General features: G+C 38.0%; 1 protein-coding gene across 2 annotated transcripts in view; it reads left to right on the top strand.

Annotated features, from left to right (window-relative positions):
• The window catches only part of FCHSD2 (FCH and double SH3 domains 2), a 294,045-nt gene that overhangs the window by 263,297 nt on the left and 13,175 nt on the right, over positions 1–17,573 (top strand). For both annotated transcript variants that reach the window (XM_027083298.1, XM_027083297.1), the window contains one exon: positions 3,032–3,193. In XM_027083298.1, the coding sequence (XP_026939099.1) occupies positions 3,032–3,193 (162 nt within the window). The remainder of the gene's footprint in view (positions 1–3,031; positions 3,194–17,573) is intronic.

Genomic DNA, 17,573 nt, shown 5'->3' with positions numbered 1-17,573 from the left:
AGGTTTGTTGCTTATATTAGTTTAAAATGCATACTAGAATGCTGCTGAGACAACTGGATATCCACATGCAGAAGAATGAAGTTGGACCCCTACTTCACACCATATAAAAAAATAAACTCAACTCAAAATGATCAAACACCCAAATATAACAGCTAAAGCTATAAAACTATTTTAAGAAACATAGGGATAAATCTTTGTGACCTTGGATTAATTTCTTAGATAAGACACCAAAAGCCCAAGCAACAAAATAAAAAAATAGATAAATTGGACTTAATCAAACTTTTAAAACTTTTATGCTTCACAAGACACTATCAAGAAGTGAAAGATACACATAATGGGAAAAAAAATATTTGGAAATCATGTATCTGATAAGGGACTTTGATCTAGAATACATCAAAAACTTACAATAAAAAGACAAAGGCAAAATAAAAGCAGTAAAAAGACAGCCCAATTTAAACATGGACAAAGGTTCTGAGTAGACATTTCTCCAAAGAAGATATATAATGATCAGTAAGCACGTGAAAAGATGACATCGTTAGTGATCAAGGAAATACAAATCAAAACCACAGTGAGATACCACTTCACATCCACTAGGATTGCTAGAATCAAAAAGGGCAGACATTAACAAGGTTTGCCAGGATGTAAAGAAATGGTAACCCTCACCCTGCTGGTGTGATTGTTAAATGAGGTTGCTGCTTTGAAAAACAATCTGACATTTCCCCAAATGGTTAAATATACCATTACTTTATGACTAAGCAATTCCAGTCCTAGGTATACAGCCACGTGAAATGAAAACATATGTCCACACTAGAACTTGTATACTAATGTTTGTAGCAACATTATTCATATTAGCTGAAAAGTTGAAACAACCCATCACCTGACAAATGGATAAACAAAATGTGTTCTACCCACAGTATCCATAAAAAGCAATGAAATACTGATACATGTTACAGCATGGATGAACTTCAACAACATTATGCTAAGTAAAAGAAGCCAGACACAAAACACCATATATTGTATGGTTCTATTTATATTAAATGTTCAGAATAGACAAATCTATAGAGAGAGAGGGTAGATTAGTGGTCCCATAGGCTACAGGGAATAAGTGATAAGGGAGCAATAACTAAAGGATATGGGGGTTTTTTTGGAGATGATTAAAATATTCTAAAATTGTACTACTATATTTAAAATGGATAACCAACAAGGACCTACTGTATAGCACAGGGAATTCTGCTCAATATTATGTAACAACCTAAATGGAAAAGAATTTGAAAAAGAATAGATACATGTATATGAATAACTGAATCACTTTGCTGTACACCTGAAACTATCACAAACATTGTTAATCAACTATACTCCAATAGAAAATAAAAAGTTAAAAAAAAATAAAATTGTGATAATTGCACATATCTGTGAATATACTGTAAGCCAATTGTATTATACACTTTAAATGGGTGAATTGTATGATATGTGCACTTCATCTCAGTAAAGTTGTTACCAAAAAAAATTATTAGAAGAATAAGATTTTTACAAGACCATTTACCAAATAGTGTGCCTGCAAGCCAAAAACTTTATATAAAGGTCTATATGATATCCAAAACCATTGAATTGTGTACTTGGAAATGACTAAGATGGTGAATTTTATGTAATATGAATTTGTCTCTTTTTGTGTGTGTGTGGCCACACCATGCCGCATGTGGGATCTTAGTTCCCCAACCAGGAATCAAACCCGTGCCCCCTGCAGTGGAAGGGCAGAATCTTAACCACTGGACCACCAGGGAAGTCCCTTTATCTCATTTTAAAATCTTAGGAGTACAATATAAATTCAGCAATGAGAGCTCAGTGAAACAAGTCAGATGTCAGATCCTTTTTGATACAAACTCCCTCAGCAGAGAATCCAGAGAGTGATCAAAATCGCATACCAGAAGTGCTCAGTGAGCATACTTGTTTGTCCAGGATGTCCACAGAAGGCCATCAAGTGAAGGTCCTCAAAATTATCTCAGTGGAGCCTTCAAATGTTGAAGGAAGAGACAACCACTCTAATATGAGGAAGAATGAAGCTGAGTTTAGTACTTGCTAAAACAAAAGAGAATGATACTTACAAAATACAATCTTTCTGACAAAGTAGAACCAATGCAAAGGGTTTTGAGAAGTGTGGATTTCAGGGATTGGCAGATTTTCAAAACTGGGCATGTGTTACAGACTAGCTTTTAACTGGTGTGTAGGGATTGATGGACTGTTGGAAGCAGGAGTGGAAGCTTAACTGCTGATGATTACTGGAGTGAGGCTGTGGTTGATTGGCTGCCTTGCAGAAGCTTGGGGCTGTCACAGATTGGCTGACTCAGAGGCATGGCTATTGGAGTAAAGCAGTTACTGTTTGATTGGGACAGGTTTAAACTAATTCTATGATTACTTGCTTATGGCTTGGAACAAGAGCCAAAAAACAGTGTTTCCTTTTCTTGAATTTGGAGCACAGGAACTTTTTATTCTCAATATCTTCTGTTTCTGACAGCTGCATCATAATTTAATATAAAATCTGTACTCAGTAGGCAGTCAGGAATTGTGGAAGTTTTTAAGCAGGGAAGTGACTGATGAGATCATTCGTAGACTTGTAAAAGATGGATTATAGAGGAGAAGAGAAAGTCCAGGAAATGGGTTAGAAGGCTGTTGAAAATGCTAAATTTTGGTATGTTCTGAGGCGTAGCCTTATTAAAAGGAAAGGAAAGCAGACTTTATGGTGCATTAACATCTTCCTTTTGATAAGTTATATTTGATGTAACTTGTCAAAATGCAAGTGTGCCTTTTTTCCATTGTCAGCAAGCTCTGATTCCTGTTCTTGTGTTCCCTTCCCTCTTCCCTTCTTCCCCTGTTCCTCTCTCCCTCTTGCCAAGTGAAAAATTAACATCTATGCCAAGGAAGAATTGCTAATGAACATCAAGATTGTTCTAATTAATAAATCAGGAGTAACTTAAAAACAATCAATTTGAGGAAAAAATACTCTGATTTCTGACCATTTTCTTGGTTTTCTTAGATAATTAAGTTGAAAGCTGAAGCCCGGCTGGACCTACTAAAGCAGATTGGTGTTTCCGTGGACACATGGCTAAAGAGTGCAATGAACCAAGTGATGGAAGAACTGGAAAATGAGCGATGGGCCCGCCTTCCTGCAGTGACCAATAATGGAACGTTACACTCGGTACGGTTTCTCTTCTTGGATACGATGGGCTGACTTCACTGCAGGATGCTGTTCTTTGACTATGTAGCCAAACTTGATAATAGCCAAAATTTTAAAGAAAAAATAATGGTTTTGCTAATGGTTTGGGGTTTTTTCCTTTAGTCTGTCACTAATTGAGTTAAATTTAGTGCAGGAAAGTGAGAAGAAAAAAATAGTGCTTTTCTTAAAATGTGCCGTGAAAAGTATGTTATCACTAGTAGCGTTATCATTATCCCACTCATGAAGTAGGTATGTTTCTTGTCTGGAGGTAGCAGGATAAAACTTTTAGTCTGATGTTTCCAGAGTTTTCAGAGGTCTTCCCAGGGTAATGAAAATAAACATCCAGGGAGTTGTAAACAATTGTAAAGAAGGGAAAGGAACACAGCCTGTGGCTTAGTCTGTTTATTTCACAAGGGCTGTCACACTCTGCTCACAGTATCTTTCATCAGGGAGACAGTGCTGCAGGTATAGTTTTACAAACAAAGCCAGAACTCAAGCTTAAGTTTTCTTCCTCCAAATCCAGGGGTTTTTCCCCTCTGATGTCATCCAGTTCAACCTTAGTTTTTCATCCTGGAGATCTGAGTATCAGAAAAGTTCAGTGATTTGCTTGATACTACATAGGTAGATATATAATGCCTCCCTGGTCAAACTAAAGTATTTTCTGCTGCTTTCTCCCTACCCATTATTCTCTCTCATCCAGTTTATTTCCATATGGCATTTATTACAATCTATACTTGTCTTCTTCTTTTCTTTTGTTTATTGTCTATCTTCTCTCGAATGTAATTTCCATGCCTACCTGGTTCACTGCTCTGCACAGCAAAGTACCTGGCACATAGTAGGTACTCAATAAATGTCTGTTGAAGGACAGAGAATGAATTGGTAGATAGATGGAATGTAGCAAACTAAAAGCTAAAACTCTAATCTTCCGAATTTCCACTGTATCCATAGTGCCTCTTCATTGTTTGTGCCTTTCAGATAAAAGGAATCCTTGGTAGAGAAATTGGCCAAAGTTTAAGAACATTCCTGGAAGTTTTATCAGTTTTTTCACATAGCATTCTGATTTTCTAATGAGAATACACTTGCATATTTAAAAAGGATTGTGTGTGGGTGTGCATATGAAGGAAAAACAATCTATTGAAGGTTTATTTTTATTTCACTATTAATGGTAATCTAACTGGGGGTAATAAGCACATATCACCCACATAACTTTGGGGTTAGAAGAACTTGCCCTGTTTCTAGTACAGCAGAGTTGCTCTATCTCATGGAATGTCTCTTACTGTTGCATCTTTTAAAAGTCACAATTTCCATCTAATTCAGGTTATTCTATTGAACAGAACTTATGACAATGGCAAATTCCAGGCACATTCGTGCTTTTGGCTTCTTCAGCAGTACTGTTGGCAACCAATCAAACACATGATTTTCCTCAGACTAGCACCTTTTCTAACTAAATCAACTGGGTAGGCACTTATCACTTGTGTGCCTACTTCCTGGGCAAATTGGAGATGACTTGGTCTTTCTCCTCAAAGAGCTTACAAGCTGGTAGAGCAGACAGATTTTTATGGATCTTAACAATACATGGCAGCGTATGACTGAGCTATTGTGTAGCAAACTCGAATTGCTAACTCCTAACTCATCAACACACCTTGGAAAAAGTCTCTGGGTTTCAGAGATTCTAAGATCCCTTCCAGCTCCAAAATCTCATGATTTTGTGAAATGCTATCAGAAAAGCTTAATATACCTCATTTTATTGCACTTCACAAATAATTGCATTTTGTAATGAAGTGAAGGTTTCCTTTTTCATTATTATTATATTTGTTATGGTGATCTGTGATGTTACTACTGTAGTGTTTTGGGGCACCATGAATCTTACCCATTGGGATACTTAATTGATAAATGTTGTGTGTGTTCTGACTGCTCCCCCAACCAGCCATTCCTCTGTCTCTCTCCCTCTTCTCTGGCCTCCCTACACCCTGAGATGCAACAATATTGAAATTAGGCCACTTAATAACCTACAAAGTGTTCAAGTGAAAGGGAGAGTTGCACATCTCTCAATTTAAATCAAAAGCTAGAAATGATTAAGCTTAGTGAGGAAGGCATGTTGAAAACCAAGATAGGCCAAAAGCTAGGCCTCTTGAGCCACAGTTAGCCATGTTGTGAATGCAAAGGAAAAGTTCTTGAGGGAAATTAAAAGTGCTACTCCAGTGAATACATGAATGATAAGAAAGCAAAAAAGCCTTATTGCTGGTAGAGAAGAAGTTTTAGAGGTCTGGACAGATGATCAAACCAGCCACAACATCCCCTTAAGCCAAAGCCTTAATCCAGAGCAAGGCCCTAACTCTGTTCAATTCTATGGAGGCTGAAAGAGGTGAGGAAGCTGCAGAAGAAAAGTTGGAAGCGAGCAGAGGTTCGTTCATGAGGTTTAAAGAGAGAAACAGTCCCATAATATAAAAGTGCAAGGTGAAGCAGCAAGTGCTGATGTGGAAGCTACAACAAGTTATCCAGAAGATCTAGCTAAGACCATTAATGAAGGTGGCTGCACTAAACAATAGATTTTCGGTGTAGACACAATAGCCTTATTGTGGGAAAAGATGCCATCTAGGACTTTCATAGTTAGAGAGAAGTCAATGCCTGGCTTCAGAACTTCAAAGGACAGGCTGACTCTCTCGTTAGGGGCTAACGAAGCTGATGATTTTAAGTTGAAGCCAGTGCTCATTTACCATTCTGAAAATCCTAGGGCCCTTAAGAATTACGCTGAATCTACTCTGCTTATTCTCTGTAAATGTAACAATAAAGCCTGGATGACAGTGTATCTGTTTACAACATGGTTTTCTGAATATTTTAAGCCCACTGTTAAGATCTGCTACTCAGAAAAAAAGATTGCTTTCAAAATATTACTGCTCATTGACAATGCACCTGGTCACGCAAGAGCTCTGATGGAGATGTACAGTGAGACTTACGTTGTTTTCATGCTTGCTAACACAATATCCCTTCTGTAGCCCATGGATCAAGGAGTAATTTTGATGTTCAAGTCTTATGATTTAAGATATACATTTCATAAGTCTATAGTTGCCATAGATAGTGATTCCTTTGATGGATCTAGGCAAAGTAAACTGAAAACCTTTTGGAAAGGATTCACCGTTCTAGATGCTATTTAGAACATTCATGATTCATGGGAAGAGGTCAAAATTTCAGTATGAACAGGACTTTGGAAGAGGTTGATTCCAACCCTCATGGATGACTTTGAGGGATTCAGGAATTCAGTGGAGGAAGTAACTGCAGATGTGGTGGAAATAGCAAGAGAACTAAAATTAGAAGTGGAGCCTGAAGATGTGACTGAATTGCTGCAATCTCATGATAAAACTTCAATGGATAAAGAGTTGCTTCTTACGGATGAGCAAAAAAAGTGGTTTCTTGGGACTTCCCTGGTGGCACAGTGGTTAAGAATCCACCTGCCAGTGCAGGGGTCACAGGTTTCAACCCTGGTCCAGGAAGGTCCCACATACCGTGGAGCATATAAGCCTGTGCACCACAACTACTGAGCCCGTGCACCCTAGAGCCCACATGCCGCAACCACTGAGCCTGCGTGCTGCAGCTACTGGAGCCCGTGTGTCTAGAGCCCCTGCTCCGCAACAAGAGAAGCCACTGCAATGAGAAGCCCATACACCGCAACGAAGAGTAGCCCCTGCTCGCCACAACTAGAGAAAGCCCATGCGCAGCAATGAAGACCCAACGCAGCCAAAAAAATAAAATTAATTAAATTAAATTTTTTTTAAAAAGTGGTTTCTTGAGATGGAATCTATTCCTGGTGAAGATGTTGTAGATTGTTGATATGACAACAAAAGATTTAGACTATTGCATGAACTTAGTTGATAAATCAGGGTTTGAGAGGTTTGCCTCCAGTTTTGAAAGAAGTTCTACTGTGGGTGAAATGCTACGAAATAGCACTGCATGCTACAGAGAAATCATTCATGAGAGGAAGAGTCAATGAATGCAGCAAACTTCAGTGCTGTCTTATTTTAAGAAACTGCCACGGCCATCCCAGCGCTCAGCAACCACCACCCTGATCGGTCAGCATCCATCAACATCGAGGCAAGACCCTCCACCAGCAAAAAGATTACGACTCGCTGAAGACTCAGATGATGGTTAGCATTTTTTGGCAATAAAGTATTTCTTAAGGTATGTAAATTTTTTTAGACATAATGGTATTGCATGCTTAATAACTACAGTATAGTGTAAACATAACTTTTGTGTGCACTGGGAAACCAAAAAATTAGTTTGACTCACTTGTGATAATCTCTTTACTGCGGTGGTCTGGAACCAAACCCATAATACTCCAAGGTTTGCCTATACCAGCTAGAAAAAGAGGAGAGAAGTTTGCCTCATGAAGGAAATGTCATTAAAGATAGTCCTTGAAGAATTTTAACAGGAGATAAAGAAAAGCTTCTGAGTATGAAGGAAGGAAATGAAGGAGATGTCCCTAGTATAGTGTCTGGCAGTGAGTAGTACAGTCTGGTTGTAAGTGTTGAATAAATTGGGTATTTTTGACAACTTTCCCAAAACGGCAGCTCATCTAGAGACATGTCATCCTCTGTGAAAGGAGCATTTTGCAATCCCATTCCACTCTTTCTTCCCTCTAGTCACTCTTACGGAGCCTGTGTCTTCCCACTTCCGGCGAAGGGATATAACAATATAAATAAAGGAAAAGTGTAGGCATAAAATAGTTTAATGAAATCCCAATATTTATTTAACCTGATTTTAAAGAGCAGCCCTGAAATAATTTAGAGGGATTTGTATCTCTTCATACTGACAGCTGGCTGGCGAGGGACAGGGAGCATAAATACACATTCTGAGGGCCAAATTATTTCTTCCATTATAGATGCCAACAAAAGCATTAGTCATCAGGTTTAGAATTCCCTTCCATCTGGAAAACATGGTTAATAGTACTGTTAGACACTACTAGTGTAAAGTACCCTATAGAAGATAAGTGTTTTTAAAATATAGAGTCTGTTTACCTTATAGAATAAGGATAGAACTATATTTACTCGAGTATTAACTCTTTGCCTTCTGTATTATGCTGTGGTACAGAATATAGGATTGGGAAGGAAAAAAACACAGAATATAGCAATTTTTTTTAAACGGAGAGCATTCTACTGATATAATTATTCAGTTGATGGTTAACCAGAGTCTACATACAGCTTCCTATGATTGGATTGCTGCTAGTGACCCAGTCACCCCCTCTGTCACTCATCACTCCCTTCTCTTATTTTCTTTTTTTTTTTTTGCCAGTCTTAGAATTGTATTTTGGGGGGGCACAGGGTGAGGAACTTGAGAGAATCAACCCTTGCATTTAGAGCACCAGGACTTGAAAAGCCAAGTGCAGTTTTGTAAGTCAGTATTTTAAATAATGCAACCTCTACCAGAATTTCTTCTTTTTTCTTCATCTCCATATTCTCGGAATAGGAATACTGATAGGGCTGTTTTAATTGTACAGCAAATGCGGGTGCAGTGCAAGTTCAAAACAAGTTTGGGAGCTGGTTTACGTGAACCTGAGTTAGTTGCTTTGCGATCAACACGGTTTTTCATTCAACAGAATCTCGTGGGGCTTCTGGCTGAAGAACTTGCCCTCGTTCCTTCACCTCCGGCCGTTCCTATCCGTCTTCTAACGTTTTTTGGTTGTTTTTTTTTTTTAAGTTTTGGTTTTGAAATCATTTCTTCTTGCCGGGCCTCTAACCGGTTCTGTCAGTGGAGGACCCCTTCTTTCTCGCACTGATGAAAACAGGCCCTGCACTGACCCTGAACCTGAGATTTGGGGGTGACCCTTCATGCTGTGCAACTCTGACCTGCCCCTACTGAGATTTGGGGTGTGGGGGTGACCCCTCCACTGCATAACTGACGTTGCCCCCACACCCAGGTTGGTCTCTGGGCCTTTCCTTCTCTTATTTTCTTGCCTTCTCTTACTCAAAAACCCATACCCAGTTTACAACCTAATTTTGAAATTATGTTAATTGTAGAGTAGAAAGAGTTATATAACTAGATAATAAAAAATTAGGAAGTACAGTAGAGAAAAAATGACAAAAGCTCCATCCTTATAACACCACTGTTAGCAACTTGATTGAATTCCTTCCTCTTTCTACTATTCCTTTTTGAACATATTTATCATAATAAAGTTAATTTTGTATATTTTTATTTAACATTCCATATTGATGGTTGATCTTCATAATCATCCTTTTCATGCCTATAGTATTCCATCAGGAATGTGTTCACTTAACTGTTCTCTTTAGGTTTAATATTTAGATTGCCTCCGCATATTCTAAATAATACTCTTTAAAACATTTGTATGGGGGCTTCCCTGGTGGCGCAGTGGTTGAGAGTCTGCCTGCCGATGCAGGGGACATGGGTCCATGCCCCGGTCTGGGAAGATCCCACATGCCGCGGAGCGGCTAGGCCCGTGAGCCATGGCCGCTGAGCCTGCGCATCCGGAGCCTGTGCTCCGCAACGGGAGAGGCCACAAGTCAGAGGCACACGTACTGCAAAAAAAACACACACACACAAAAAAAAAACATTTGTATGCATTTTTTTTCATGTTGGGGATTTTTTCTGTAAGATATGTTCTTAGAAGTAGAACTACTGCGTCAGAGATTTTTAGTTTGAGGTTGGTTTATTTTTGTTCTTTCTGCTCTTTTTTTCCTCCTTAGATTCTCAAACTATAGCTGACAGTGTTTACATAACTTCCTTGTCTTCAGCCACTTCCCCCAACTACCATGCCAAGGCATCCGGACAATTACTCTGTTGTGTAGCCTCCCTAAGTATATGAGCATTTTGCAGAGTTGCATAGAAGTAAATTCTAGGGGACTTCTTGGTGGTTCAGTGGCTAAGGCTCTGTGCTCCCAGTGCAGGGGGCCCATGTTTGATCCCTGGTCAGGGAACTAGATCCCACATACATGCCACAAGTAACAGTTCGCAGACCGCGACTAAGAGTTTGCATGCTGCAACTAAAGAACCTGCATGCCGCAACAAAGGTCGAATATCCCGTGTGCCGCAACTAAGACCCAGTGCAGCCAAATAATTAAATAAATAAATTTTTTTTTTTAATCATTTTAAAAAAAATAAAAGAAAGAAGTTCTAACTCTACTCATTATGAAGACCATGTTGAATATGTGTTTGAAAGACAAGAATAAAGATTTTAAACCTTTAGGATGCTAGTTTGGTTCCCATCTGCCTCAATAATGCCTTATAGTCCTTGCATCCAGCAGGCTTTGTTTTTGTAATACAAAAATCTGTTTGTTGGCTTGAGCTAAATCCCAAAGAAAGAAACAATGGATTTTTGTAATGAAATAAATGTAAACTGCAGAAAATAATGGAACACACAACAATCTTCAATTGCTTTTATATTTACTGTATTTCCAAATGGGCAGTCATCTTTTTATTGGACTAAACTCCATACTCAAAATGTCCACACTTTTAATGAAACTAACATTTCAAATTCCCAGTAACATCAGTTTAATTCAATTCAGTAAGCATGTATTGAGCCTGCACTGCTCATGAGACCCTTTGCTAGGTGCTGGGAATTACCTATAATGTCTGTTGAAATGGTGTACACAGATTGAGGGAACCACTCTCACTTACTGACAGCCAAGACCAAAGTAGGACATTGAAAAAATGTAGAGCATTTCACTTCTAAGAGAAGTGTCTCTAGCTGTGTTATGTTCTTTGACTTTCTCCATAGCCATAATAACAAGTAAAGTACCTGACACAGATCCTTACATATATTACATGTTCAGAAATATTAATCTGAACCTCAAGATAAGTTGTCTACTCCAGTTCTACCAACTAAGCTTAAAATACTACCAAAAGGAGGGAATTCACATTGGTAAAGCTTCTATTCTGTACTAGGTTCCATGTCAGGCACATTCATACATTATTTCAGTTAATGATCACAACCATCCTGAATGTATTTATAGATGAGAAGATAGATTTAGAAGAATTAACTGTCTCACCCAACAGTATACAGCTAGTAAGTGGAGAGAGCTGGGATTAGAACCCAGATATCCCTGCCTCTAAAGCACTGCTTTTTACTATACTTTCTTACTCTGTGGATGACCCTTTATTCCTCTAACCTTTATCATGATTCATTTCAATTGCTATGCATTTTATTCCTTTTTTTCTTTTAAGCATCTGGTGAATCACTGACTGCCCTATTTTTATCTAATTAATGGTCTTATAGCATCTTCAAATACTGTGTGGCCAGTTGTCATTAAAATTCCCAAGCTTTACTGATATTTTTAACAGTTTCACTGAGGTATAATTGACATAAAATAGATTACACATATTTAAAAGTGTACAATTTGTTTTGTCTGACTTCTTTCACTCAGAATGATTATTTTGAGTATCATCCATGTTATTGCATGTATCAATAGTTCATTTCTTTTAATTGCTGAGTAGTATTCTGTTGTATGAATATACCACAATTTGTTTATCCATTCACCCTGATGATGGGCATTTGAGTTGTCTGGGGCTATTACAAATAAAACTGCTATGAATGTATGTTTGTTTGGGTCATACAGTGGCTATATGTTTAACATTTTAAGAACTGTCAGGCTGTTTTCCAAAGTGGTTGTACCATTTTACATTCCCTCCAATAGAGTACTAGTGTTCCAATTGTTCCACTACCTTGCCAATACTTAGTATGGTCAATCTATTTAATTTTAGATATTCTAATAGGTGTGCAGTAGTGTATCATTGTAGTTTTAATTTGCATTTCACTAATAATGTTGAGCATCTTCTTTTATGCTTATTTGCCATCTGTATATCTTCTTCAGTGAAGTGTCTGTTCAGATCTTTCAACCATATTTTATTAGGTTGTTTGTTTTCTTTTTATTGCATTTTGAGAGTTCTTTTTATATTCTGGATACAAATCCTTTATCAGATAGATGATTTACATAATTTTCTCCCAGTCTGTGGCTTGTCTTCTCATTTTCTTAACAATGCCTTTCAAAGAGCAGAAATTTTATTTATTTATTTTGCGGTACACAGGCCTCTCACTGTTGTGGCCTCTCCTGTTGCGGAGCACAGGCTCCAGACGCGTAGGCTCAGCGGCCATGGCTCACGGGCCCAGCCGCTCCGCGGCATGTGGGATCCTCCCGGACCGGGGCACGAACCTGTGTCCCGTGCATCAGCAGGCAGACTCTCGACTACTGCGCCAGCAGGGAAGCCCCCTGTGGGAGTTTTTTAAACAACAAATGCAATTTCTTTAATAGAGATAGGGTTATTCAACTTATTCTTCTTGAATGGACTTTGATTATAGGTATCTTTCAAAGAATTTGTCAATTCCATTTAAGCTGCCAAATTTATTGGCATAAAGTTGCTCATAATATTTTTTATTATTCTTTGATTGTCTGGAGAATCTGTAGTGACATCACTTCTCTTATTCCTGATATTGTTTATTTGTGTCTCCTCTTTTTTATCCCTGATCATCCTACTAGAGGTTTATCAATTTGATGTATCTTCACAAAAAGAAAAATAGCTTTTGATTTCATTGACTTTTTTACCTGTTGTTTTTCCGTTTTTTATTTTATTGATTTCTGCTCTGGTTTTTATTATTTCCTTTCTTCTGATTAATTTGGATTTAACCTGCTCTTTCCTAATTCTTTAAGATGGAAGCTAAGGTCACTGATGTGAGACTTTCCTTCTTTTCCAATATAGGTATTTGGTACAAACATTTCCCTCTACATGTTGCTTAAGCGCCACCACACAAATTCAGATACCACACAAATTCAGATACACTGTGTTATTATTTTCATTCAGTTTTAAATATTTTCTAATTGGCCTTTTAATTTCTTCTTTGTTTCATGGGTTGTTTAGAAGTATTATTGAATTTCCAAATATTCGGGAATTTTACAGATACCTTTCTATTAATGACATAATTTATTTCCATTGTGGTCAGATAACATACTTGAATCATGTTAAATTTATTGAGACTTGTTTTGTGGCCCATTATATGGTATATCTTGGTAAATGTTCCATGTGTACTTGAAAAGAATATATAATCTGCTGGTGTTAGCTGTTATGTTCTATAAATGTCAATTAAGTCAAGTGGGTTTATAGTGTTGTTCAAGTCTTCTGTATCCTTACTGATATTCTCAGTTCCCTACATGATGCCCTGTGCCTTATGAGGTTTTCTGCTCTGTTAAGAGGGAATAGGAAATATTCCCAGACCTATGTGAATGCTGAGGATTGTTCCCTCTAATCCTTTGGGTGGTTCTATTGCTGGCTTCAGGTAGTTCTTGACATATATGTGCTGATCAGTACTTAGCTGAAGACTTGAGGGAGACCTCTGCAGATTTCTAGAGTTCTCTCTATGCATTTCTTCATTACTCTACCCAGCAAACTCTAGCCACTTGGACCTTCCTGAATTCCCAGTTCCATATCCTCAATTCAGGGAGACCACCATCCTTTTCTTGGGTTCCCTCCTGCTATATATCTCAGCTTGGAAACTTTTTTCATACAGTAAGTTGGGGAAATTGTTCCGTATCCACCAAGGATCACTAACTTTCATCACATGATGTCCAGTGTCTTGAAAACTGTTCTTTCATATATTTTGAACAGTTTTTTAGTTGTTTCTGGAAGGAGTTTAAATCTGGTCCCTAATATTATTCTATCTTGCCTGGAAACAGAAATCCATTTTGCTGATATTTTCAACATCATTTTTTATAATATACTTGTGTTGTGTCTGGAATGATGTTCACTGTGCTGACTTTTCTGTCTAGATGGAATTCAGAGGCTCTCCTGGCCAGTTATAGGGAGCTGCCTTCCTCTGTGCTGGATGTCACCAGATTTTTTTAATCTATATTCTCCTTTTCTCATAAAAACAATAATGATGTATTAAGTACCTCCTATGTACCAAGCATGTGTTAAGGGTTTAAGTATTGCCTCACTTAATCCTTATGATAACCTTATGATAACCTGTTAAGAAGTAATTATTTTCATTATAGAGATGAGGTCATTGAAGTTGAGAAGTCAAATAATTTGCCCAAGGTCATATAGCAAGTAAATGGCATAGTCAGCATTCAAACCCAAGTCTGTCAGATCCAGGGACCATAAAGCTGATGAAACCCTTCAGAGATAATTTTGCTGAATACAGGAGGTCAGCTACTAAAACCAACTTGGAAAAGTTCTTTTCTGCCCTTGCAATAAGAGTAAGCATTTTATAACATCTAAGAAAGGGAAAATATTAATACAGCTAGAAAGAATAGTTTTGATTAAAATTCTGTCAGATGACAGGAAGGAAAAGGGATGTGAGCAGTTGTTAAGAAACAGGAAGAATGTGATTTTAGAAATGCTGGGTCAAGAAGGCATTGCAACAGCTAAGTTACAGAGGGTGGAAGAGGAAAAAGGAAGAAATTGTCCTGAGATGACATACTTTGGAAAGCTGCTAGAGCAATGCAAAAGCATGTGGCAGTGACCCCTATTGCTGTCACTGCAACGTTTCAGTCCCTTCCATGAGAATCAAAAAATGAACTCAAAATGAAGGAGAAAGAAAGGAACGTTTAGTATCAAACAACGTTGCCAAAATGAAGTGTATTGGATTGATTCCCAGTGCCAAAGCACAGTACATATTAACATTCCTTATGCTATATTTTTGGAAACATGTTCTACCCACATTGGCTTTAATTTTAGTTTTTATAGATGTATGAGTATTTTGTTTTGTTTTGTTTTTTTGTAATGTCTATAACCTTTACTAGAATATAAAGGCAATGTCTTCCAAGTATATATAAATATGTTTAAGTTAGTTTTACGGCAGTTTCCTGCATGTGAACCTCATCTTTTATATGACACCCTATTGGAAAATAATAGAATCGTAAGCCTGAGATAATTTGAAAGGTCAAGATTTGAGTCTATTTTGTCATTGATCTGACTGACCATACATGAATATTTGTAAGATAAGGCATGTGAGGCACTCAGCTGTGGAGAATTTTCAGTAATAGTTATAAATGAGACTACTACAGGGGCTTTGAAATGGAGGCAATAAATGTGACAAGAAGTATGTACTATTTATTCTTCAGGAACCCTCTCCTTCCCCCAGTTCTTTAGAATTTTATTAGGTAAATAGCAGGTGAAGAGAGTCTTTTAAAATGTCAGTGATAATTACACAAGAGAAATCACATTAACTCAATAAAGAGTAGAACTTGACATTATAGGCAACTTATACTTTTTGACTCATTGAATCTCAGGAAATCTCTGACCTTCTTCTCAGTTCACCCTTTCCATATTCACAGGGCCCTCTGTGCATTTAGCATTTGGTTGTGCTCATTTCCCACTCTAGGTTGTGAACTCCTGCAATGCAGACAGCATCCTTCATTTCATATCTAAGAGCCTAGTTTAGTGTTCAGCATATAGTAGGTATTTGGTATTCTAATTAATTGTTCTACTGTAAGGCCCAGTTCTGACTCTCCATTCCTTATATCCTTAATGTGTAAGCATTAGTGCCTTTGCATGTTTAAACATAGGGAAGAGTAGCCAAATAAGTGTTTATATGTAGCTAGAAACCAAGAAACCTTTGAGCCTATTCTGTTTCTTCTTTATTGGATTTTTAATCTAAAAAGTAAAACAGGGGCTTCCCTGGTGGTGCAGTGGTTAAGAATTCCCCTGCCAGTGCAGGGGACACAGGTTCGATCCCTGGTCCAGGAAGATTCCACATGCCTCAGAGCAACTAAGCCCGTGCGCCACAAATACCGAGCCTGCGCTCTAGAGCCCATGAGCCACAACTACTGAGCCCATGTGCTACAACTACTGAAGCCCACGCACCTAGAGCCCATGCTCCGCCACAAGAGAAGCCACCTTAATGAGAGGCCTGCGCACCGCAATGAAGAGTAGCCCCCGCTTGCTTCAACTAAAAGAAAGCCAGCACACACCATTGAAGACCCAACACAGTCAAAAATAAATAAATAAATACATTTATTTAAAAAAAATAAAAAGTAAAACATGCCTATTCTAATAGTTTATAGTTCAGAGGTATATAAAAAAACAAGCCAATCTCCTCTATTCTCCAGTCTTTATTCTTCTTACTTTGCCTACCTCTGTTAGATATTTATGCTCATATAAATATTATTTGTATTTTAATATAATGGACAATACTCAAATACATTTTTTACACTCAATTCGATTTTAATTAATATATGCCTTTTAGCTATGATGGGTAATATACATTGAAACTGGGTTAAATTATTTTCCTTGTGCTACATTTCAAAAGGAACTGTGCCCTTTTCTGTGGCAAAATATACATAACATAAACTTTACCATTTAAACCATTTTTAAATATAAAGTTCAGTGGCATTAAGTACATTCACATTTTTGTGCAACCATAACTATCATCCATCTCCAGAACTCTTTTCATCTTGCAAAAGTGAAGCTCTATACCAATTAAACAATAACTCGCCTGGGGCTTCCCTGGTGGCACGGTGGTTGAGAATCCGCCTGCCAATGCAGGGGTCATGGGTTCAAGCCCTGGTCCAGGAAGATCCCACATGCCGCGGAGCAACTAAGCCTGTGCACCACAACCACTGAGCCTGCGCTCTAAAGCCCATGAGCCACAACTACTGAGCCCACGTGCCACAACTACTGAAGCCTGTGCGCCTAGAGCCCGTGCTCCATAACAAGAGAAGCCACAGCACTGAGAAGCCCGCACACTGCAACGAAGAGTAGCCCCCATTTGCCGCGACTAGAGAAAGCCCCTGTGCAACAAAGACCCAACACAGCCATAAATAAATATAAATAAAAAATTAAAAAATAACTCCCCTGTCCTCCAACCCCTAAATCCATGACAACCAACATTCTACTTTATGTCTCTATAAATTTGACTACTTCAGGTACTTCATATAAGTAGAGTCATACAGTATTTATCTTTTTTGTGACTGGCTTATTTCACTTAATATTAATGTCCTTAGGGTTCATCTGTTGTAGCATGTGTCAGAATGTCCTTTCTTATTAAGGCTGAATAATATTCTGTTGTCATATACCACATTTCGTTCATCCCCTCATCTCAGTGGATGCTTGGGTTGCTTCTACCTTTTGGCTATTCTGAATAATGCTGCTATGAAGATTGGTAATCAAATATCTGTTCATGTTCCTGCTTTCAGACTCTTTGGGGAGGAAGGATTGAAAGAATAGAATAGAAATTAAAATTGAAAAGAATTGAAAGAATAGAAGTGAAATTGCTGGATTATATGGTAATTCTGTGTTAAACTTTTTGAGGAACCATCATACCATTTTCCAAAGCAGCTACACATTTTACGTTCCTACCAGCCATGCACGAGTGTTCCACTTTCTCCACATCCTTACCAACACTTAATTCCTCGTTGTTGTT

The sequence above is a fragment of the Aethalodelphis obliquidens genome, unplaced genomic scaffold, assembly GCF_003676395.1.
Source record: "Aethalodelphis obliquidens isolate GAN/ISIS:26980383/991018 unplaced genomic scaffold, ASM367639v1 scaffold50, whole genome shotgun sequence".
In the NCBI taxonomy this organism is placed as follows: domain Eukaryota; kingdom Metazoa; phylum Chordata; class Mammalia; order Artiodactyla; family Delphinidae; genus Aethalodelphis; species Aethalodelphis obliquidens.
Note: the sequence above shows the minus strand (reverse complement) of the source record. Positions and strands in the feature narration are given on the sequence as shown.